This window comes from Colias philodice, chromosome 1 (assembly GCF_061535455.1).
Source record: "Colias philodice isolate Cphi_HAF_F1 chromosome 1, ilColPhil1 Martin Lab GWU primary, whole genome shotgun sequence".
NCBI lineage: Eukaryota > Metazoa > Arthropoda > Insecta > Lepidoptera > Pieridae > Colias > Colias philodice.
Window position 1 is genome coordinate 8,505,931 of NC_143086.1, and position 24,303 is coordinate 8,530,233.

The 24,303-nt window shown below is 34.4% G+C and overlaps 1 protein-coding gene across 1 annotated transcript in view; it reads left to right on the forward strand.

Moving 5' to 3' along the window:
• The first annotated feature begins 11,861 nt into the window (after positions 1-11,861).
• The window catches only part of Ets65A (DNA-binding protein D-ETS-3), a 49,144-nt gene continuing 36,702 nt past the window's right edge, over positions 11,862-24,303 (forward strand). The window contains exons 1-3 of the mRNA XM_089714775.1: positions 11,862-11,919; positions 13,964-14,331; positions 17,860-17,943. Coding sequence (XP_089570901.1) covers positions 11,915-11,919; positions 13,964-14,331; positions 17,860-17,943 — 457 coding nt within the window. The 5' untranslated portion in view covers positions 11,862-11,914. The remainder of the gene's footprint in view (positions 11,920-13,963; positions 14,332-17,859; positions 17,944-24,303) is intronic.

The following is a 24,303-nucleotide window of genomic DNA, read 5'->3' on the forward strand; positions in this document are numbered from 1 at the left end:
GTTGATGAAAATATACTCGCCATCTTTGAATGCTCCCCCCACTCCCCCATGCAACTATTTCACTGTACGAACTATTTAATCGTAAACAATGGACTATTGTTAATTATTTAAAATAATAATTTAAAAAATATATTCGTGAGTTTTCAATCTATAGTGGTTTAAAGTTAACTCAAAAATGGACCATTTTCGTAAATTTTCTAAAATATCTTAGAGAAAGTGTAAGAAATGTTATAGTATGCTATATATTCGTGATCTACTCAATAAGTTCTTTCATTTGATGAAAGGACAACACACGGCATGTTTTGGAAATTTTGATTTTTTCCTTTGTATGCCATATCTAATTACCGGGGTGGGGGGAGGAGGACCACAAAACTGGTTGGCAACATCTGTCTATAGGATGTCTGGGATCTATACAATATATATCAGAAGTCAGATTTAGGTCCGCTATTTTTGCAAACGAACATCCCCTTGGAGCCTGCTCTACAATGAATAAAAGGCTTCCCAAGTTTTTGAAAAACGCTGATATTTTGATGGGTGACTTTTCGATTGAAAATTAGGTTGTTTTTTTGGTATTAATTCAAAATCAGGCGAAAATATAAATATTTTCGATCAAATAAATTACAGTGTATTTAGGACATAATAAAGTAAGTTTCCACCAAATTTCGTAGAAAAAAAATAAATTTTGAAGTAGATAAAAATAAAAAACTTTCACTTAAATTTTGAGGTTATGTGAACAAATTATGAACACAAAAATTGTAGAACTTTTAATTACCTACAACTTTGCCATTGAACTTTTTTCCGTAGGACTTGTAGTTTTGTCGGAAATCGAGAGAGACCATTTTTTTTCTCTTAAAAGCTCCCCCCTCCCTCTTCCCGAACTCGGATTGACCGTAATTTATTTTTCCTTTTATTTTCATCATATTCCCCTCCTTTTCTAATGGGTTTCATCCGACTGCGATTTTTTTTTGTTTCAAAAATTATCTACTCTATAAGTCTAATATAAATAGGAAAGTTTCATATTTTGTGATGAAGGCTACGAAAAAGATTTTTCGAACGCTGACTAACTGTATGATCCCAAATTCATACATTTCTTTATTCAATTAGAGCTCTAGAAGCACTTTTAAGTCGTCATAACATATTTTTACCCTCGGAAATCAAGTTTCTACGGAGAAGAACTCCATAGTTGCAACTTTGGGGTTTAAAATCATGCCAATTTTACATTTTGATTTTACGTAATAGGTATGTACAATGTACATATAGAGGTAACATGTAAACAATCATAATAATGATACCTACCAAAGAACTGTCCTGTGATTCAGCGACAATCCATGGATTTCATGTTCCATAATGTATTCATTAATCCTATAAGAGGGTCTGTGATCTAATACATATTTCTATTAAGTTATAAATTTAGTACAACTAAATTCTTTAAAACTATGAAATATAATATTAGTGTAGATAAGATGTCGAGAAAATTTTCAAAAGTAAAAAGCGCGCAATTTCCCTTTTTTCATGATAAAATGTTAATAAAAAATATGTACTTAAACATCGAACAATAATTTCGCAAAAGCGATCCATAGAGAGGAATATTAAAATTTTCTCGTAGAGTAGGCCATCCTTTGTTGTGTCACAATTACTTGGTGGTATCAGCGAGTAAGCGCGTGGAGGACTATAATCCGCGCAGGCGAAACCTCGCTCCGCCCCAGGGCGTGGTTTCCACCACCCTGGCCCACCGGAGGCCTCGGTATTATGCTTGCTTCCTGTCCACAGACGCTCGTTTGCTCCTCAGATATATATCGATTTGTTTATTTTTTACCGCGCAAACAAGTTCTTCCGAGTGTCAGTGTTGTGTCCGGGCTTCGGCGCCGGAATGAACGGTGACGCGACATCCGTGCGATGCCGATCACACTAACCCGAGGTAAGACACTTGTGTATTTAAGAGGGAGGTGTCGGATTATGTTCTCTTAACACAACACCCGTTGTTTTAACGATGGGCATTTACAAGGTTATATACTTCCTGTTACAAATATAAGTACATGGGCGAGCAGCCTGCACTCTATATTTATGAATATGATTAAATTAAAATGATCAGTATAGAAACAGTAATTTAACGATTAATTTTTACATTGAAATAATATTCTAAACATATTAAGATATAATAGCTAATTTATTTTTTACTTAAAAAGAGATAACAGTGCGAGTACGCAAATTAAATATCTACAAACTAAACTATGACTTATCAATTATAATAAATCATATCTAGTATTAATCTATCGTGTTTGAGCATAATTTAATAATGCATAGAAAAAGGGCGGTTCGAAATTACAAGCTGGGCGGTCGGTAACAGCACAAAATTTTAGTGTTTTGTTGTTTAAATAAAATATTTACAAAACGATTATCTTCATTATACTTTTGTGAAATACCTATCTATTCAATTTCAAGATTAGGCTGCAACTGATGACTTGATAAATCAATGTTATTTGGGTAAGACGCTCATATAAATAGATATAGAGCGACGGTCTTTATTAATCTAAATTCAATGCATGGAAGTTTATGGATCATTTTAATGGACTATCAATTGAAATTTTCTTTTATATTTAATTATAATAATAATAATAAAAACATTTATTGATCAAACAAACAAAACCACACAGATACAAAACAAGACATAACATACTTAAAGAAAGAAAAACCTAAAAAGTAATAAAACTTAAAACAAAACAAAACAAATAAAATAATATAAAAAAACCTTATAACTACACTTAAAAATATATAACTAAAAACGACAACCAAGAACTGTGTGGTAATGTCCATCATCAAAAGGGACTACTCAGTTAAAAGCTGTAGTGCTCCATAGAAACACTGACAGCACTGATTTTCAGGAGCCCCTATCGATTGCGACGATTGGAGTTACAGCTTATACCTACGTACTTTGCACTGTAGCAAAGCACAAACACAGACTATAATAAATAAATAGATAATAAATCTGAATAATATATATATGTATATACAACGATGGAATAGTAATAGTGTGATATATATTTATTAATATTAGCACTACTCTGCTTATATAGGTAACATAAGAAATAATGTGTAATAAAAAATGTATGTATAGAAAAACTAAATTCAGAATAATAAATAACTAAAATAACAAGTATTATATTAAATACGTAGAAATATACAAATACAGCGGGAAACATCAACGACACTAAGGCTGGTACAGAGTATTTAATAAATGTTTTTTTATATTTAAAACAAAAGTTGTTCCAGCACTTAGTGGCGCCGTATGTGAAACCGCCTCTAAATGATGCAGTGTGGTGCATGGGAACCGAAAGCTTTATGCTGGCAAATCTGGTTTTGTATTTTAGGTCGCTTCGTTGACCTAACCAAGCTAATTTTTTATATAGGTATGATGGTATTTTTTTGTGCATTAACCCGAATAATAAAGTAGCAAAATGTAATTGCCTACGTCCATCCATATTTAAAATACTGGCGTCTTTAAGATAGGGACTGATGTGGCTCCTAGGTGGCACGTTCCAGCAATATCGTTCCATTCCAGCGTATCGTATTTTAGAATAAATAACGTACTATGTAAATAAAGAGCTTATTCCTCGACTATTATGCAAGTTAATTAAAACATTGATCACTCTATATTTCGTAACTTTGTTCTATTAAAAGGCGCTTTATGTAATTTAATATAAGTAAAAGTTTTACCGTGGTTTTACCTGCTTTTAATTTATTTATTTTTCAATGATTATATATGATCAGGGTGACAAAAAAGAGTTCCTTTTATGATACTTATCCATAGAACACTGTTTTAATGCAGCATAAAATCACCAAAATCACTATGTATGTTCTAATAATATGAGTCACTAATTAGGTGTCCGGTTTGAATTTTTCATTCAAAGCAAATTATTTATGCCAAATTACCCTACATATATTCAAATTGAAATAAAGAAATTTAATGAGTAAACTATTAAGTTAATATGCTTCTGAAAGGCTGTTTTTAATTTTGAAAGTTTAATAGATCTGTTAATTTAACCTTCAATGTTTAAAGAAATAATTAAATAATAATAGTTTAGAGCCACATTCCAGTTTCTTGCAGATTGGCATCCGATAACAAAAGCACTGCGAATTTAGAACCTACTTTGAAGGTCCTAGAAAGGAAAGACCAGTTTGCTGAAAATTATATAAACTACTAGCTTTCCGCCCGCGGCTTCGCTCGCGTTTTCAAAGAAAAACCCGTTCCCGTAGGATTTCCGGGATAAAACCTATCCTATGTCCTTTCTCGGGTATCAAAATATCTCTATACCAAATTTCATGCAAATTGGTTCAGTAGTTAAGGCGTGATTGAGTAACAGACAGACAGACAGAGTTACTTTCGCATTTATAATATTAGTATGGATTACTACGCAAATGCCTATTACTATCCAAAAATATATAATATGTATAACAAGTATGGGGTTGATTACATTTTGAAATCCACAAGAGCAAAGCTGCACGGAATTTACACACATGCTTCTGCTGATTCTCTTATTTATGACTTATGACGACTGAAATCAGATAAGTAGATCAAGATCAAAATCATTTTGAATTTTAAAGAACAGATAGAAGTAAGAGTGGTTAATGTGAAGAGAATCAACGATTTACTACTAGCTTTCCGCCCGCGGCTTCGCCCGCGTTTTCAAAGAAAAAGCCTATAAAACCTATCCTATGTGTTAATCCAAGTTACCCTCTATATGTGTGCTTAATTTCATTGTAATCGGTTCAGTAGTATTTGCGTGAAAGAGTAACAAACACACACATACACATCCTCACAAACTTTCGCATTTATAATATTGCACGCCTCATAAGCGAAGCGTTGAGGTGGGTACTACTGTCACTTCGCGCAAAACATCTGATTTTTCAAACTTAGGGTGCACTCACACACATCAGTCACCGTCAAGTCACCGATGACTGATCGGTGACGGTTTGTGTACGTATCCACAAACACCAGTCACCGTCATGTTGTCCGTCAGTCACGTCGCCGGTTTGACTGAATCATTGAACACATACATCAGGTTAGTCAGTGATTAGACGTGTGTCACGCTAGAGAACATGTAGCAATTGACGGTAGCACGACGCTGACTGAACTGAGACGTGACGGCACCGGGTGAGTGGGGATAAAAGTATGATACATGTATGGAAAGATTATTTGACGTGCCTGACCGGTGACGTCACTGATAGATTTCGTGCCGGCAACTGTCGTGTGGGAACAGAGTCATACTAGAACTATTGATACATATTTTTTTTTAATCCTGTCCGGTGACGTGCCGTGACGGTGACTGATGTGTGTGAGTGCACCCTTAAAATGTCTTTATGTATCATACATTGCACTTGTAAGATAATAGATACACACACATATTAAGAAAAAACACTATTTTTAACGTTCATGATATTTTTGATGTCATTTTTGTTATTTAAACTAGTTAAAAAACAGTTTAAAAAAGTTCTGTCTTGGACGTCCGTGTGTCTGTATGTGCGGATCCTTTTTCTTGTTAACACGATAGCGACCGAAATACTTTACTAATCGAGTCTTTTTTTTTCTCTTACGCTTGAGTATGCTCAGGAATAGAACCCTTTCATTTTTCAGGGTCTGATTCGATGTGGTTTAATTGTTATTAAATAAACAAAAATAATAATTAATAAATATTTATTAAAAAAAAATTATGAGGCGTGCACTTTTGGATTTTCCAAATTATTTGTAAGTAGGATAGAATAGGATATAATTTATAAAAAGTCTATTCATCAATGTGGCTAAGCTTAAAACAATAAGCCTGCTAAGGCCTAAGCCTAACCAGCCAGTGCTTAATATAATCTAATCTCATGAACATAACAACATAACATAACATATATAATTACCAAGTATAACGTACTCATGCAATAATTAATTCAGCATGATTTACGCGAATATTATTCAAGTGTTCAGCGCTGTCTTGTGTGGCTCAATTTATGCGACTATGGTAATGCATGTTGATGTCCAGAATATATTTGCGTATCAAAGATGCTAATGTTTCTAGATATTAGGGGTTAAATGTTTTTATCTTTATCTTCATTTATAGGAGTTTTGTTAATAGCTGTATTGAGAGTATAGTACTAAGTATTAAGTATGTATGACCAAGGTTTTTTTGTATGAAATACACATCTTATAATATTTTAAATGTAGTTTTTATGAAATAAAATGATATGCAAAAGAGCAAGAGAGTTACTTTTTAATAAATAATAAATAAAAATAAATAAAATCTTTATTTGAATTCATACATAAGTTTGACATATTGGATTGGGGTTCAGGCCCCCTTACTAGGTATAACCTGTATTAAGGGGACCTGTTCCTTCCCTAATATTGATCCCAAGTTTGCATGAATTAAAACATAAATTTAAGAAGTTAAGAAAAAGCTAATCCAAAGTCCAAATTAAACAGTGTGTGTATTGATGGGTGTATGAATATGAGTTCGGTTGTGCGTGAATGTGTGTGTGTGTGTACGTGTGTGTGTGTGTGTGTGTGAGTGTAAGTGTGTGTTTGTGTGTGTGTGTGTGCGTGAGTATTTATAATAATGATCTAAATACGTAATATATTTTCAAGACTGTCATAGTCATAATTTTTAAGCCAGGTTAAAACCGTTTTTTTGAATATATTCCTATTGAGAGCTTTGACTTTATGTTTTTCACTTAACATATTGTAAAATCGAGGGGCAAGTCCCTCGAACGACCTTATTGCAAATTTACTTTTAAAAAAGGGAACAGGGCATCTCTCATAACGTGTATTGCCTTTCTGTAAGGTGGGAACAGTTCCTATGTGATATTTTTGTAACAGACACAAAATATACAACTTACGAACACTAAGCTCAGAGAGTCCTTCTTTATATATTTCAACCGACGGGTGTCTAAATGGCAGTTTAAGCGCGACTTTAATTAAGCATCTTTGTGCTCTTTCGACTGGAAGGAGGTGTGATTTCGCCATACCTCCCCACGTGCAAATACAGTAACGAAGAACGCTTTCACATAAGGCTTTATATGTTAGTATAAGGATGTCCTTGTTAGCTACTGAGTTAAGGTTTTTAAAAATATGTACTAAACGACGAACTTTCATAGCTAGATAGTTAGCATGAGGTAACCACCTTAGATGGTGATCAATTTGTATACCCAAATATTTGCATTGTTCAACACGTGTTAGGCTTTGGCAATTACAACTGTTACTCTCCAGACTCTGTCTATTGCATGGGTATGTATGAATTCTAATATTGAAGTCACTTTTTGGTAGTGTAATTTTGGTTTTGGCAAAACATATCAGATTCGATTTTTTAGTGTTTAGGGATAAAAGGTTGTCCTATAGCCATTTTGATACAGCGGTTAGACCAGCTTCGGTCGATTTTTTGACTTCGGGCCATGTCTTGTGGTGGAATAGCAACACCGTGTCGTCTGCGAACATCGTAATATCTGCTTGCGGAATAGACAGATTGCAAAGTGGGTTTATGTAAATAAGAAATAAAATTGGAGCAATAGTACTTCCTTGCGGAATGCCATAACCTGAGTTTAACACCTCACCGCTTAATATATCATCAACCTTTACACACTGGGATCTATTAGTCAGATAGCTCTGGAACCAATTTAAAGTTACTCCTCTTACGCCGATATTTTGTAATTTTGTAATGAGAATGCTGGAAGACACCGTGTCAAATGCTTTCTGGAGATCAAGAAATACACCAAGGCATTTCTCACCTCGATCCAAATAGGTGGTGATAAGTTGAGTGAGTCTTAGTGTCGCGTCCTCTGTAGAGACACCCGAACGGAAACCAAACTGAAATTTTGAGATAATGGAATGCTTATCGAGGAAGTTAACTAGCCTCTTTGAAACGATCTTTTCCAGAATCTTGGAGATACATACAGAATTTTGGAAGTTCGCATTGTCGGACACTTTACGAACGATTTGTTGGCCTTTCAGGAATTTATACGCTTTCTTCTTGAAGGCGTCCATGTCGTATAAGTTAGGAAACATCGAGGCAGGGAGCTTGTTCCACAATAGCGTAGTTCTCGGCAAAAAGTGTCTCGTGAATCGCACAGTAGACGAGCGCCACGCATCCAGGTGGTGACGATGGTATTTTAGTTTGTGTCGCCCAGTGCGGTTGTGGAATTGCGCAGCTGGTATTAACTGGAATAGTTCCTCAGAACACTCTCCATTGTATATTCTATAAAATACGCACAGTGATGCAACATCACGTCGGAGTGCTAGTGGGTCCAGCTGATCGGTGAGCTCGGGTCGGTCGACGATTCGAGATGCTCGACGTTGAAGGTGGTCAAATGGAAGCAGCTGATATTGGGGTGCTCCAGCCCAGAGATGAGAACAGTATTCCATATGTGGCCTAACTTAAGCCTAGTAAAGTTGTAGGCGATGAGCTGGCGTGAAATACTGTCTCGCTCTTGCGAGCACCCCTAGCTTCTTTGAGGCTAGTTTAGCCTTGTCTTCCAAATGACCCCTGACCTGCAATGTCGACCCCGAGAATTCCGATGCAAGGCGTGGCATTAAGGAGAGTGTTTTGGAATTGATGCGCATTGTCAAAAGACTTCTTTTTCGCGGTGAACGCGCAAACTTGTGTTTTGGAGGGGTTGAACTCGACTAAGTTTTTCTGACCCCAAATCGAGATTTCATCGAGTGATTTCTAACTATTCGACACAAGTTCTTTCCGGTGCTGGTCCACTTGCTCCTGAGACATATTTGCAACGCCGGTATAAGCGGCATCGCCCGTACTATCATCCGCATAACAATGTATATCGCGTATTCGTAACATATCATTGATGTGCAAGAGGAATAGCGTAGGCGATAGTACGCACCAGCATTCACAGGCATAGATTCTGAGCATGTTCCGTCGACAACGACCCTGATGCTTCTTGCCATGAGAAAACTGGCTGTCCATTTGCATGGTCTTTCAGGAAGGCCGTACGAAGGCAACTTGGAGAGGAGCCCCTTGTGCCACACCCGGTCGAATGCCTAGGCTACATCTAAACTGACTGCCATAGCTTCCCCCTTACTCTCAATTGCAGACGCCCATCGATGTGTTAGGTAAACCAGAAGATCACCAGCCGAGCGGCTTCGACGGAAACCGTACTGATGGTCGCTTAACAGCTGATGATCCTCTAGGTACCGTAACATTTGGCAGTTTATGATCGATTCCATCACTTTTGAGAATAAGGAGGTAACAGCAACTGGCCTATAGTTTTTAGGGTCAGAGCCTGAGCCTTTCTTAGGTATTGGGTGTATCAAGGCGGTCTTCCAAGAGCCCGGAACTTTGCCAGAAGCGTATGAGCACCGAAACAAACGCGTTAGAACTGGGGCCAACTCGAAAGCACAAGTTTTTAGTACAACGGCAGGGATTCCGTCCGGCCCGTTCGATTTATTTACGTCCAGCGAAAAAAGGGCTTTACGCACGGCACGTTGCGTGAATTTCACATCTGTCATCATATTATTGCAGTGTGGGATGGTAGGTGGAACCCTTCCTTCATCTTCCAAGGTCGAATTCGACGCAAATAGAGAGACCAATGCGTCAGCTTTTTCTTTTGCAATATAAGCCAAGGTATCATTATCCCTGCATATTGCAGGTGGAAAAGACGATTTGCAAAAGTTCCCTTGTGGCTTTTGCCAGTGACCAAAAAGCCCGTGTGCCTGAAGGGTACTAGCTCCTTGCCAAAAAAAAACTTTTTTTTTTCTGAATAAAAATCCGTAAATACAGATAATTAATGGTAAATCTGAGGATTTAATATAAATAATATCAAATACATAATATTATGTAGTTATACTGTGGCTGTTGTCCAATAAGATGCACTAAGGTATGAGTTGAAAGAGTTATGAATTAGGTCACGATTTCAAGCTATACAATACGCAATTCACAAGACGATAAAATGATCCTTGAAGAGGAGCAAGAAAAGAGAAATTTTCGATTGAAATATTGAAAAAAAAAAACAAGACTTAAGTGAAAACGTGAACATAATTAGGTAGGTACCTGATGAAATAAAGTGTGACCTTTTGAAAATTACTTTTTATTTGCAAATTGTATTCACTCGATTTATTTCACATTATCTGAATAATAAATGTTATTGATTGTGTAAAAATCATCCATTATTTATAATACATATATAGGTATAATACAAGGGTACAATAGATAGGTTCATAATTAACCGGCTTGGTTTGCGCCAATTTGAATTAGATTACAATTTTATTAAAATTATAGCTGTACACCATTGTGTCTTGTACCTTTTTACATATCTAGCAAGCATATTATATATATGCAATATACCTACTTTAGAAGAGCAGTATACAATTAAAGAAACAAATACTTAATAGATACCTACATAAAGATAGTTGTGAAAGGTGATATTCAAAGAAAAGAACAATAAAAATGCCATCGCAAAAAGGCATAACACTACTGATGCACGTGGTCGAGTCAAGAGTGAGGTGAAGGCCAATACTTGAGGAGAAGAGCGGCAGGATAGACTGCCGGATGAAACTTTTTGTTGGATATAATAAGGTAATGTACAGACTTCCTGCAGTAAAGTGGCGCGCACGGCGCCCACGCGCACCCGCCGTAATCTGCATAGGCAAATCATTTGCTGCCAGTTACGTCTAGCAACTGAGTCGAAATTCCCTTACCAGATGCATAGGAAGTCGGAATACTGAAAATATTATATCTGCGTCTGTCATGTTTGCGTGATCATTGACACAGACTATTGAGGTTGGACTGAACATCGATTGGACTCAACACTTGTGCACTTTGAACAATCGATCTGATTCCTAAATTGTATTACATAATGTTTACTATTAACTTTTTATGTAATGCAGTTGTCGTTTAATTTAACATGCGATCTCTCTGGGTTATTAAGCCATATTATTTCCGTTTTGCCCGTGTACTGAATGTTAATTGTAACGATGAGTGTACGGATATTACGCCGAACTGTCATGCTCATTATGAAATGTTGATACCATTGACGAAGCATTTCATTTACAGTTCCCGTTAAAGCGCTTGGATCGGATGGATGGCTTTCATTACTTTTGGCGTCGTTTTCTAATAATGCGATATTATATATTTTTGAATTTAAAACACTGATGTTATTTGTTTATTGTGTTTTATAGTTTTTATGCCAGGTTAAAATTGTTATACATTAGGTGCTATGGAGATTAGTCAATACTAGATCGAAGTAGCGGAATCACGGCGCAGTTACCTGCGTTGTGTTGGCGCCGAGATGTACTTTCTAATGCCGTTTTTGGTATGGTATTGCGTTTAAATGAGCTAGTGTCTGTGGTCAAATCGACCAGTAAATAAATTGGTTATACGACACATTTCCCTTATGCCGGATGCAATCAATTTGAGTGGCACAGCGCAGGCGCGGCATTACAGTCGCTGGAAGGATACGGTTATGTTACCACCATAGATCTTAAAAATGAACTAATTAATCCGGACTGATTCTTAATAAAGAAAATAAATGTTAAATGTGGTGTGACGTTAATGTTTAGCATTCATGTGATGTGATATATTCATTTAAATATCCGTTTTTATCAGTTTCTTAAAGTGAGATAAAAAATTAAGTGTGAACTAACTCTGAACTTTTATGGTTATTTATTCAAATACTCTACTGTATAATTTGTGATTATAAAATTGATTTGAAATTTAAAAATCGGACATGATCATCAAATACCTTTAAATATTTCGCCATTACTTAAATAAAATGCTAACAAATTAATAAATACGTGTGATTTGCATACAAGATACTTGCGGTAATTAAGGAAAAGTGTGTGGTATCACTGCAATGTGATACCACACTAATCGTCACCACGGATAACAGCAAGAAACTTGAAAAGCGACCAAAAAGAAAGAGAATTTCCGATATGAGGTGAGGTTTTATTACTATGCAATCACAGTATGCAATATACGATTATTGTCATATTACAAATAAATTTACCACTAGTAGGAGAACGAATTTTTAAAAAATGTTAGTAACAGTTAATACTTTTTTTTAATATTTATTTGCGTACAGATCTCTGCTAGGTATATTGCGAGAAATTTGTCAAGTTGATATCACTTTTAATTGTACTTCATATTACGAGAACAGAGTGAAAAAACGAATACTAATAATTAATTTGATAACCCAAAATAAGAATGAAATTTTGATATTTTTATTGGTACGCGCGTAAAAGCGTTATTACCTTAAAATTGTTCATCGTCAAATCTTTGATAATTGGCCATAGAATATTACATCATGGCATAGTGAGTATTTTACGTTATATATATCGACGTCATCGACGTGATATCGCGTCGTCGTCATGGATCCATCTTTGCTAAAAGAATCATATTTTGCCTTTCATGGTCGAGTTTCAGAAGTATGCTTTTTGAATAGACTAGCATTGAAAACCAAACAGATTTTAAAGAACACTAAATGATTTGCAATTTTCCTGTAACTCCAGTTTTTGTCAAAATGTAAACTTGAAATTATTTTTCTTACTTCACAGCTCTTACTTTTACCTATTTTCACTACAAATTTAATTAATTTTCAGAAACTGTTGATAGAACCTTTAAAAAACGGTGCAAATATTTGTAGAAGAAAAAAATATGGGCGATATTTCAACAGGGTTGAATTTGGAACATTCGAACCGTGTTATTTCTAATTTGTTGTCCACACTGCAAACACTCGGAAATCAGACTTTAATTTAAATTGTTTTTTTTTATTAATTCAAGCTAACGTTTGATTAAAATTAAGCAATTTCTTATGAAACTAGATAAACGGGTGTTCTATTACATAATAATTAATAATTAATCTCTAATACGTTGTTACACAAATGTTAAATAAATTTTGGTTTCTAATTAAACGTCCACCGCTGTATGTGTAGTATATATCTGTCAAATGTGGTATGTATTTGCTTTTACGAGTTTTGATGCAAGATTTTTATATTTCACAATATTATGTTTTTACTCATCATTAAAATAGTTCAAATAAACTTTTTTTGACACTAGTATACATGACTTAGAATAAACCATGAATAAACATTGTAGCACATTCTACCAAAACAAATTCTGTCTGGCTTGTGTCTTGTGTAGTGTTCCATTTTATTAAAGTCGTCACTTGCATCGATTTGATATTCAAACGTGGGCTTACAGTCATCAAGCCAATTTAAATAAATAAATAAACACATTTATTGTCAAAATGTATTTGGCGTCTATTTTGCATATTATGCCATTAAGGTATAGGCTGACATGACTTCTTGGTGGGCGCCTTGGCAGAAAGGCGTACACGCATTTTGAACTTGTTGTATTGCTGTTTATGTGCAAGAGAGAGAGAAAATCTGGAGAGGATAAGTGCATCACAGACTTGTTTACCTAGAGATGTTTCAATATTCAATATATTCTTTATTCTCTAAATCATTCTTAATTTGTACAATGAGCTGTAAATTGTCTTGTTGATATGTTTTTCAAACCTGAGGCTTTCGCCACAAAATAATCTCAAAATAAGTGCTTCACACACACGTACGTTGTCCTTTTACTAATAGTTATAGTACGGTCGAAGTTTGCTATTTTTTCAACAACTTTAGGATTTCCTACTGTTTTGTGAGGATTGAGAATCAGAGAGATTCGTTGAGCCCAATAGTCAATCCGTTTAATGTCTGTTCATAACATAATGCGGCAGCGTTTTATTGTAATTTAAGAAAACTTATAAAAATAATTATTATTTACATACTACAACATAACATCTATAACATAAAGGAAATAAACATTTATAACTATAACCTATACCTAATATAGAAGAGTTGTTTTGAATTTAATTGATTAACATAAATTAAACCGCAACATATTGATTATATGATTCATCAATACACCATCATATATCCTTTGGCTGTCTGATCTTGTCCCTATATTATCTAATAATATTTTTTTTGTCCTAGGATCGACGTTCGCGGACTAAAGTGTGCAACCGCACTACGGGCCGTCAAAGTTGCGATGTACGAAAGTAGTTGCTCCTACAGCGGGGCTTTAGAATTAAAACGAAGCTCTCTTAAGGAAGAACCGTGGCCTGCCACAGAATGGCCGCCGTACCGCCTCCACCAGTCCACGTTCGAGCAATTGAAACAGAGTGTAGAGAAAGCAAAGGCCGCGCTTCAAGACAGATCAGGGCTTCTGGGGACCGCGACGGCGTTCGGTGACTTTTACGGGGGACAACTGGGGCAAGATGCCACAAGCACTATTGGCTTCGGACGGACGTCTAGGACAGAGGAGTCGATGCTCGGGTCTGTAGATAAGAATAAAGGATTAGGTAAGTTTCTTTCTTATTATAGCATTTATCTAGCTTGACACATCTCTTGCATAATCTATAAACTTAGTTTAGGCACTGGAATCCTGTAGAGCTGTAGCCACACCAATTCATTATTAATAGGCTGGTTGTATAACTTAAACAAATTGTTGTATTGTGTAAATTTACGAACTAAACGTTACAAACGTTACTAACTATTGTCAGTAATATTGTTCAAGTATATGTAGTACTGAAATCTTAACGTTATTTTTCTTATTTAATTTTTTTATATACAAAGAAGCATATTGCCGGCGGCTTTGCTCGCGTTTATTAAAACTTAACAAATTATATAAAACCTTCCTTAAGAACCTCCGTCTTTAAAAAAACCGCATCAAATTCCGAGACGCGACATTGTTTTATATTAGGCAAACATGACGAAAGAAAAAAAATATTGGATTAGTACATAAACACGAATTTAGGTATGTTAATGGTACGTACATATTCAATTCATGCATTTAATAACTTAATGAGCGCCTTGTATCCGCGCTTTGTGCAGTGACCTTAATGTATAAATAGGTAGGTACCTATATTTATTTGTATATTACTTCATAATGCATTCAATTTCTTTTTTAACTGGACTAAATTACCAATTCTCGTACTTCTGCATGTTACATACTCAAGTATATTTTTGCTTTTATATGAAATATTGAAATATGTATTATCATTCGTTTTCTCCATGTAAGATTCGTAAAGGAGATAGTTAACATAGCAGAAAATTATATCGATTGCGACGTGCTATTTATGATTTTAATATTTTACACCTTATCCTACCACAGTAGGTTATACTTTTGATTGTAGGCGTTTAAACCCTTCTGATAGCTCTGGGAGGCTGTAGGTACAGCAAGGTGGGGTGTTTCTTTGGATAACAATCTCTCAAAGGGAGAATATCTGGGCGTGCGGGTTACCCTACATCCCTACGGTTGTCATAGCAACGCGACGCCCACGCCCGCCCCTACTGGATCATCGCGGCCTTATAAATACTGTTTGAGCAAAAATAAAATTTTATTATCTTCGTACAGTTCATTATTCCAAAAGTTACCCGGGGGTGCAGCGTTTCCCGGGGCTTAACGAGGGGGTCGATTGTCAAGGAAAATGTGCAGCTGAAATTTTCAACACTGCATTTCAAATGTCGGCAGCTGAGGCAATCTACGAGAGATTTATATCATTTCGCTTAGGTATTTGAAATAATGTTGCCTTTTTTAATATTCTCTAAGTGTTCAAGATATTTACTTATTGGGATATTGTGTACAAGACCACCCCTTTAACTTTTGATCTACAGCTTTAATTTGAAGGTTCAGTGGTTTATTGTTGAGCTTACATGCGATATACTTATGTTATTTTATAATATTTCCCAGCTTCACTTATTGTAGGTACTTTCAATTAATTAAATATGCTTAAATATTAAATTAAAAAGAAATATTATAATCAAGGGTCCAAATTACACATTAAGTATTGAAATATGCCTTAATTCTTTCACAAACGAGCATATTATATTAAATAAACATTTATTTCATTAAACATTTGAGATGGCTAAGGACTTTGAAAGAGCGGAGATACAATACATTTTTCTTCAAACACATGACATAAATTATTACCATAAAAACAAATAAAAATAGGATTGCCGCTCTTATAAGTTTTATTCATATCCGTTTTAGTCCGTTGCGATGATATACAGGCAACTCCAGCCAAGAATATCAAGCAAGAAACAAAATGAATACAAACGTGAATATTTACATAAATGTATTGAAATTAGTGCAAAATCCACGTGCCAGAAAGAGGGTAGAGTACCCTTGCTATAAAGTTTATATTACTTAACCATAGCTTCGCTATAACAAGCTATAATAAATCTATAATCAGTTTATTGAATCTCGTAAAGTTTTATCTTATTATCATTCATTTCTAGTAGCTAAGCTTTTGAAAGTTTCTTCAGACATTTTTAGCTAAACTTGCAAAATAAACGCAGAGATACAATGTAAACTAATTGGAATCGTCGTAGAAAATAATTATATGATAGATATAGCTTTATATTCAATCCTTTTTAATGTAGTAAAATTAATGTATAATCTATAAAAATAATTAAATGGTTTACTTTTAAAATAGGAATACTATAGAGTACCTACGTAATATAGTGCCGTTTCACGTGTGTATGTTTGGTACATCAAGTGCTTTATGGCTTAGCATAGCGTTCAGTGAAGTAAGCCATTGTATTCGGTCATTAGGAACGAGCGTATTAAAATTTATAAGCCATCAGGGGCTAAGCTAAAGAGTTGTTAACACGAAAATGATTCCCTCCCGCCCAGTGGGATCTCAAAACAGTTCAACCATCATCAATTACATACGTACTTTAGATTGTATCGTGATAAAATATATATCAATAAATAATAACTCGCGCGATGCGTATATTGATTTTTAATGTTTATTGCGTAAGGGCTGGGGTTGTTTCATAATTTATATTCATTAGTGAATCGGTTGCTATTCAGCAGCGAGGTTAATCAGAATCAATGACGAGTTTTACAGTTCACAGATAATAAAAATAGATTATGCGTGTTTTATGGCGTTTACTATTATTTTACCCTTTTTAAATTTTTGCGTTTTCTATAAAAAAAAAACTGTATAAATTTAATTGTATGTGAGTTGTAAATAATAAGTTCACAACGTAAATTTAAGATATTATTTTTGGACTTGGACGAACTATATAATACCGCAAAGTCAATACGCTTATTGACAATAAAAATTCCCACTCATCCCTCGGATTACCAACAAACAAACAATTACAGGACAATCGAAGGGCACTCGTGCGCGAAGTATAAATCAGGGATGATAATGGGTTAGATAGAGTGACACGATTTTAAGTTCGTATAGCTGACAATAGATGGCTCGCGTCATAATTGCGCACGCGCACGACGTTGTTTTGGTGCCACTTCATGGGAACCGTGGCGAATACAATGAACACTTAATTGTGCGAAAGGAACACCAGTAATGATGCGATGTCCCCCCCGGCCGTTAGATTTATGCGTTCTGCTCGACCCGAAAGTGCCTCAGCATATTTATACAATAAATAAATAGTTTGAAAACATATTGCGCAGAGTAATTCCGGGTTCACAATGATGCGTTAACTTTTTAGCGTGGGATACTCGATGGGGAAGTGATCGGTATTGGGGATGGGTTAATTTAATTGTATGTATTGATACAGAGATAAAAAAAAAACAATTGCAAAGTCCACATTTAATTAAAAATACGGAAGTTAATATTAATGCACATAATTTGGTGCTGGGTGATTATAAATTGTTTACTAATGTTAACTACAGTTTTAATTCTATTTTTTTATTTATAAAATACATTAAAACGGATAAAAACCTCAATTTCAAGGCGTAAAATCAATAGAAAAATTGGGTAATTTTAGTTTAGTAGGAACGAGCAGTTTAATATAAACCCAAACTTTTAACAATGTTCGTGTAATCTTCGTATATTTTAATATCGATTAATTTTTAGGTACAGAAAAATTATCAAGCGGATTAAGTAAGGGCTACTCTACATCTAGTCTCAGTGACTCGTTAAGGTCAACCAAATGTTCAGGTAAGTGCCCTAATATTTACGTTTTTATCTTTTAGTAGTCCGTCTTATGATTATCAGCGATGCTTTGTAAGGTATTATTATTTAGGATGCTATAAAAAAGGGGAAGCATCGTGTTTCGTTATCACAACTTATATATTTTACTAACGGGATATTATTTTATCGTGTGATTTAGTTTCAAAAATTTTGAAACGGATTTCTTTATAGATAACCCTCTGTCGTATCGCTAATAAATTATGGTTATACGCATTGGCATTTTTATTTCATTCAGTTGCATTGTAGACGTTGACAAGACCTTGTTTTAAGTTTTCTTAAAATATTACTTCAATGAATCGAAATATGAAATGTTTTCTTTACAACTTTTCTGCTCCATGTCATTTAAATACTTGGTATATAAGACTAACAAAAATATACCTACGTAAGCCAGTAAGACCCTACTATAGCACACGGTTAGGAATACAAATGAAATAGGCATGACGAAAGATTTTCAAAACCTCTTCCATAATGTGTGTATACGTTTATTAAACAAGAAAAACCTATATTTCGCTAATATACTTAAATTTAGCGAAGATAAAAGGTTTTTTTCAAAAAATATTTATTAACTGTGCCAAAACAGCTCACAGGTGTCATGGCGTAGGCGTGACGTCACTATTACGTAAATACGTAATTATCTGTATGCATAGCGAAGCAAAATTAAACAAATATTTAATTATTAAGTATTATAGAATCTAATTTCAAAGTTTAGTGGTGTGCAGTATTGCAATGTGAATCTACATAAAAATAATACCCAAAAAAAGTATTAAAGAGAAAATACTATGAAATGATTGTATAAATTGGACGGAGAGAAACCCGAACCACATATTCGTGAATTCGCAATAATATTTCTGTTCTGAGTCGATAAAGCATACGTTAAAAAATAGAAAATAAATAAAAATGCGTATTCTCAACATATTCATAACAACAGAATATACCTGACGCGAAGCTGTTTACATAGACGTGACGTCACGCGTGTTTCAGTCAAGATGGCCGACTGCAGAATTTCAATGTTTTATTTTATTGATAATCTCATTAATCTTAATGTTTTTACTATTTCTAAGTGACTATTTTTAATTTATTTATTATAAATTTTAAAAACACTAATTCGATCATTTATGGATACTGTCGTCATGCCTATTGTATCCAGTCAACATAATATCTATTTTATTTAGCAATTTATTCACCGGCGTGGTATCTTCAATTTCTTCAAAGTAAATAACTTTTCAGTTATCTCGCCCCAATGACGTCACCGTGGCAACCTGATTAATGACGTCACGCCCCTAGTCTGCTATCGCAAAAACGGATATATGTACAATGTACATATATTCAAGTTATCAACATACGTCCCTGATATTAAATGGCTATTCAGATAACTATTATTTTCCAGCCCCAAACGATTTCGGTTGTGAAAAGTTTAACTCAGTTTAATGGAAAGTGAAAATGGAATATAAACTCTATTAAATAATTAAGTACTGTATGGAACTGCTATGTTCATGTCTAATTTATATTTCAGGTTATGTTTTACTTAGTTTCATTTACATAATATTATAGAGTTTAACTAACAATTTTAAGTCGGGTATTGAGTAAAAGTGCAAGCAATTCACGGTCGTTTTAACGTATTTTTTTTTAATTCTGGTGCTACTACTACTAAGTCTCATACAATGGAAAGCAAAGCTAGTTTGTGAATATCAAAACACGGAAAAGAGTATGCGTTTTGCTTACTGCATTTTACTCAACACTTCAATATACATATATACCTATATCAAGCGAAGGGAAGAATCTCTTCTTGAAGTAAGCCATCAAATCATTATATCAAATCTTAAATTGACCTAGAAGCAATTGTGACGATAATTAGTCGGTCACAAAGATTTAAAGTGGGGTAGGCGAAGCATGAAGTCAAAGAGAGATGACAATTAAAAGTTATCGTGTACGTCAAAGGAGCGGTTATTTCGCTCCGTGAGCCGGTAACTATTTAAGGGTTGGAGATCTTACAAATAACTTTTAATGGTTAAAATATAGACCGGACTCTCAGTGGAGTTTCGTTTGCAAAAATCGCGGACCTAAATCTGACTTCTGATATATATTGTATAGATCCCAGACATCCTATAGACAGATGTTACCAACCAGTTTTGTGGTCCCCCTGCCCGCACCCCGGTAATTAAATATGGCATACAAAGAAAAAAATAAAAAATTCCAAAACATGCCGTGTGGGGTATCAAATGAAAGAGCTTATTGAGTAGATCACGAATATATAGCATACTATATACATTTCTTACACTTTCTCTAAGATTTTTTAGAAAATTTACGATAATGGTCCATTTTTGAGTTAACTTTAAACCACTATAGATTGAAAACTCATGAATATATTTTTTAAATTATTATTTTAAATAATTAACAATAGTCCATTGTTTACGATTCAATAGAAAAATCTGTCTATAGGATGTCTGGGACCTATACAATATATATCAGAAGTCAGATTTAGGTCCGCTATTTTTGCAAACGAACATCTCCTTGGAGCCTGCTCTAATATTAGAAATGAAATATACAGTAAGATAAACAGAATTTTATTTCGTGTTAACTGGAAGAATTCGGTGGATAGAATAGAAAGAAAAGAAAAATGCATAATTACCAAATTAATAAAATAATCGGTTTGAAATTATTATAGAATAGTATTAATAGTACCTACCTATTATAATAGTTGAAATTTAAGTTCAAATCCCAGGAAACGCCATAAAATGCGTAGTATTTTATTTTGTAACATCGAGCATTAACTATATAATATAAGGCAAAGTGAAAAACAGTGAAATGAACAAACAGATCCACATTGGGCACCCAGGGCCGTGACTAAACTTCGGCACGCGTCGTCACATGTTGCATGTAATTAAGAGCTCTCGATGTTGAAGTGGCACTACCATTCGATACGTTCCATAATACCACCCTTATTTATTAATGGTTTATATTTAAAATGTGAGAAAAATATTTTTGTATCGCATAGAAGATAGAGCAGTAGATACGCACTATGTAACTTGCACTACAAATAGAGCCTATACAAAATATGTAGTACAGAGAAATGAAACTGCTCTGTATTCAGCTTTAAATATATTCACTTACTACTTATTTTAAAGTTCAATATCTGTTACATTATCCGCTTCACCGATTTGTCTGTCCGAAAATATTATATTAAAAAACTGTATCAATTTTAATTGGCAATTCAAACCAACAAGTATTCAAATAACATATTCCAGAGATCATAATCATGTTTGAATAATGTGAGGTCCCGTTAAGGGGTCAGATCGACCCCAGCAAGCGTATCCAATGATAGCGCGTGCATTGCTTCGAGAGTTCACAAATTTGTGGTGACAACCGTGTAGCGTTGGGATTTTTCTCATGGTATTCCATTAGATTATTACAAAAGATCAGATATACATTTTACTGTAGCATTTCGGGTTGACTTAATAATGTAAGTGGCTGATCAGCTTCGTGCTTTAATCTTTTTCGTTTTTAAAATTTCCCACTTTTCGTTTGTTATTATGTAAAGGTAGGTAGACGAGAAACGAGAAACGCCATTTTCAAATAATTTTCTCTGAAACACCATATTAGAAAATTAAAAAAAAGTAAAACATACCAATACATAATTTATAGACGCTTTACTATCGAGTTTTACCTGTTCTTATACAAAGACCAATCTTACCTTAGGGCTTAGCCAATCGACTTAAAAGCATTTTTACCAAATTGCTATAACGGAGACTAGTGATAGTGCATCAAACAGCTTTCCGAATGATACTCCATTGTAAGTATCGTCAATCATTCCGATCGGTTCCGGTAGGAGCGGACTAACTGGATGGGTGGAGGGACTAATTTGTTGCGCTACCAGATTAACAATTAATGAAGACGAGCTCGTGAGAACTGTGGGGAGGAGACGCTTCCCTGATATTAAAGTATGGAACTATATGTGATAGCTAAACGGCAAGTTTTTCATTGGTTGTCACTTATGGGTAACATTGATTTTTTTTTAGATAATCATTAGCGAAATTTTTGTATCTATTGGACTTAGATCTGATAATAATTAATATAAAATTTAGAAACATACATATAAATGATACATGATAATAAATGATAATTTTAAATTTTATTCGTTACGTTTTCCTTTTACATTATGACAATTATTAAATAAAATATTCAAGTAATTAACAAAACTGTAACCCTTTTCAATATAATTTATTGTTTAAGATAAGAAAATAATCATAAAGTAGATTTTATAACAAGCTGATCCCTTTAGCATCACCCCAAGCTTGTTTTATTGACCGAGACAGAGTTAACAAAATTAATGGCTTAAATTTCTACACCAGTAATGAATACATAGGAGGGACTAAATAAATCATTGTTACATTGCATTTGGGCGATGCTGTTTCAGTGACTGTGCCAAGTTACAAGCTAATAAATGCATTATAAATTGTTTATTTTATACTAGGTTTCCGCCCGCGGCTTCGCCCGCGCAGTCAAAGAAAAACCCGCATAGTTCCCGTTAACGTGGGATTTCCAGGATTGCGTCATTTTCCCGGTATAAAAAGTAGCTCCTTTCTCGGGTATCAAAATATCTCCATACCAAATTTCATGAAAATTGGTTCAGTAGTTTAGGCGTGATTGAGTAACAGACAGACAGACAGAGTTACTTTCGCATTTATAATATTAGTATGGATGAGTGCATAGACTGGAAAATAACATAAGTTAATATTCTTCTTATATATAAAATTCTCGTGTCACAATGTTAGTCTGCATACTCCTCCGAAACGGGTGGACCGATTCTCATGAAATTTTCTGTGCATATCGGGTAAGTCTGAGAATCGGCCAACATCTATTTTTCATATGTACCACGGGCGAAGCCGGGGCGGACCGCTAGTATATAATAAAAATAACGTAAGTTTCAATTATATGATCGATGTTTTAGTGTAATAGGTACGTGTTATTTATTGTAAATTAAATTATGAAGGAAATATTTGTTTTTCATTCTCTAGAGTTGCATTTCTTGGAGGTTTATAATCTAAAAATTTTTTCAATTACTGCTGACCACGTTATAAAGCATTTTGTTTAATGGTAGCGTCGTAACAAAGATCACAACGCATTATTTTACATTTGGGGCTAAGGTCAAATTTTGAGATTCTAACCAGGTTTCAAGAAAATACATTTAGATGCTTTTCGTTCTCTCTATGTTAAATGTTATTGACAAGTGAATTTCCATTTACTTATACTCTATAGTCTATATGAATAAACTTTCTCCCCGAACATCAAATAGATATCTTACATCAATAGCGGCTACTATACGCTATCGCTTATGAAGTGTTCTGCTACAAGTCGCTATCGCTCGTCCATTATTTGTATGCAGAAAAGCGACACGCGCACCGGATGCGAGCAGCGAACGCGTGCGTCGATGCTAATGTTCAATGGAACGTACGGAGGCGCACTTGAAACATTTTTATTGTAACCAGCACAGGGGCTGAACGATCATTGTTCAACCCCCTCGTTTTGTAAATACATTTTGCTTCAGATTTTCGTTCCGAAGGCTTTGTAAGTTGCAATACGCGGGTTTCCATAGTTATCTATGGAGTGTATAGTCAGTTTTGAATGCGTTTTATATGTATTGATTCTATGTACAGAAATGTCCAAGAATACTTCTTCATAGTACCAAATAAATACGTACATGAAAAATTAACTATTCTCTACCAGTAAGAAGCTGCTAATATGCATTAAAATCGATCTCTTCAATTTTTATAAAGTCATTATTAGTAGGTTAACTCTACAATAATGTTAGGTAGTGTTTAAATTTGTCTATGTCAGTAGTCAGTACCTTTAGATAATTGTATTTTGTAGTATAAACTTCGAAATGAAGCATACAATTCACTAGTTTCTCTATTATTTATTTAATTTTAAACTGAATTTAATGATAAAAAAACTACGACCATTCTACGACCGGATTCGTAACATCATCGTCAGATGTCAATATGTGCAATAAATATGAATTAAACTTTTAGATCAGTCAGAATCGACATTGAAAATCGAGAATTTAACAATAATTCCAAAAGTTTTCAAACTTCGGTCAAGTAAATGGTACATTGGGACGACAATAAATCTCATTTTGCAACCTTGTCCGCAGTCCGGAACATTGTTAAAATTGCAATTAAATTATTTTTTTGCTGTATGGTCGTGAAAAAAATTCCAAAAGTTCTGCAAACTTGGGGAAGTTTTCGATATAATATTTCATATCACGTATTAAATTTGCAATCAATCTAAGTGTACGGAACATTGTTAAAATTGCAATTAAATTATTTT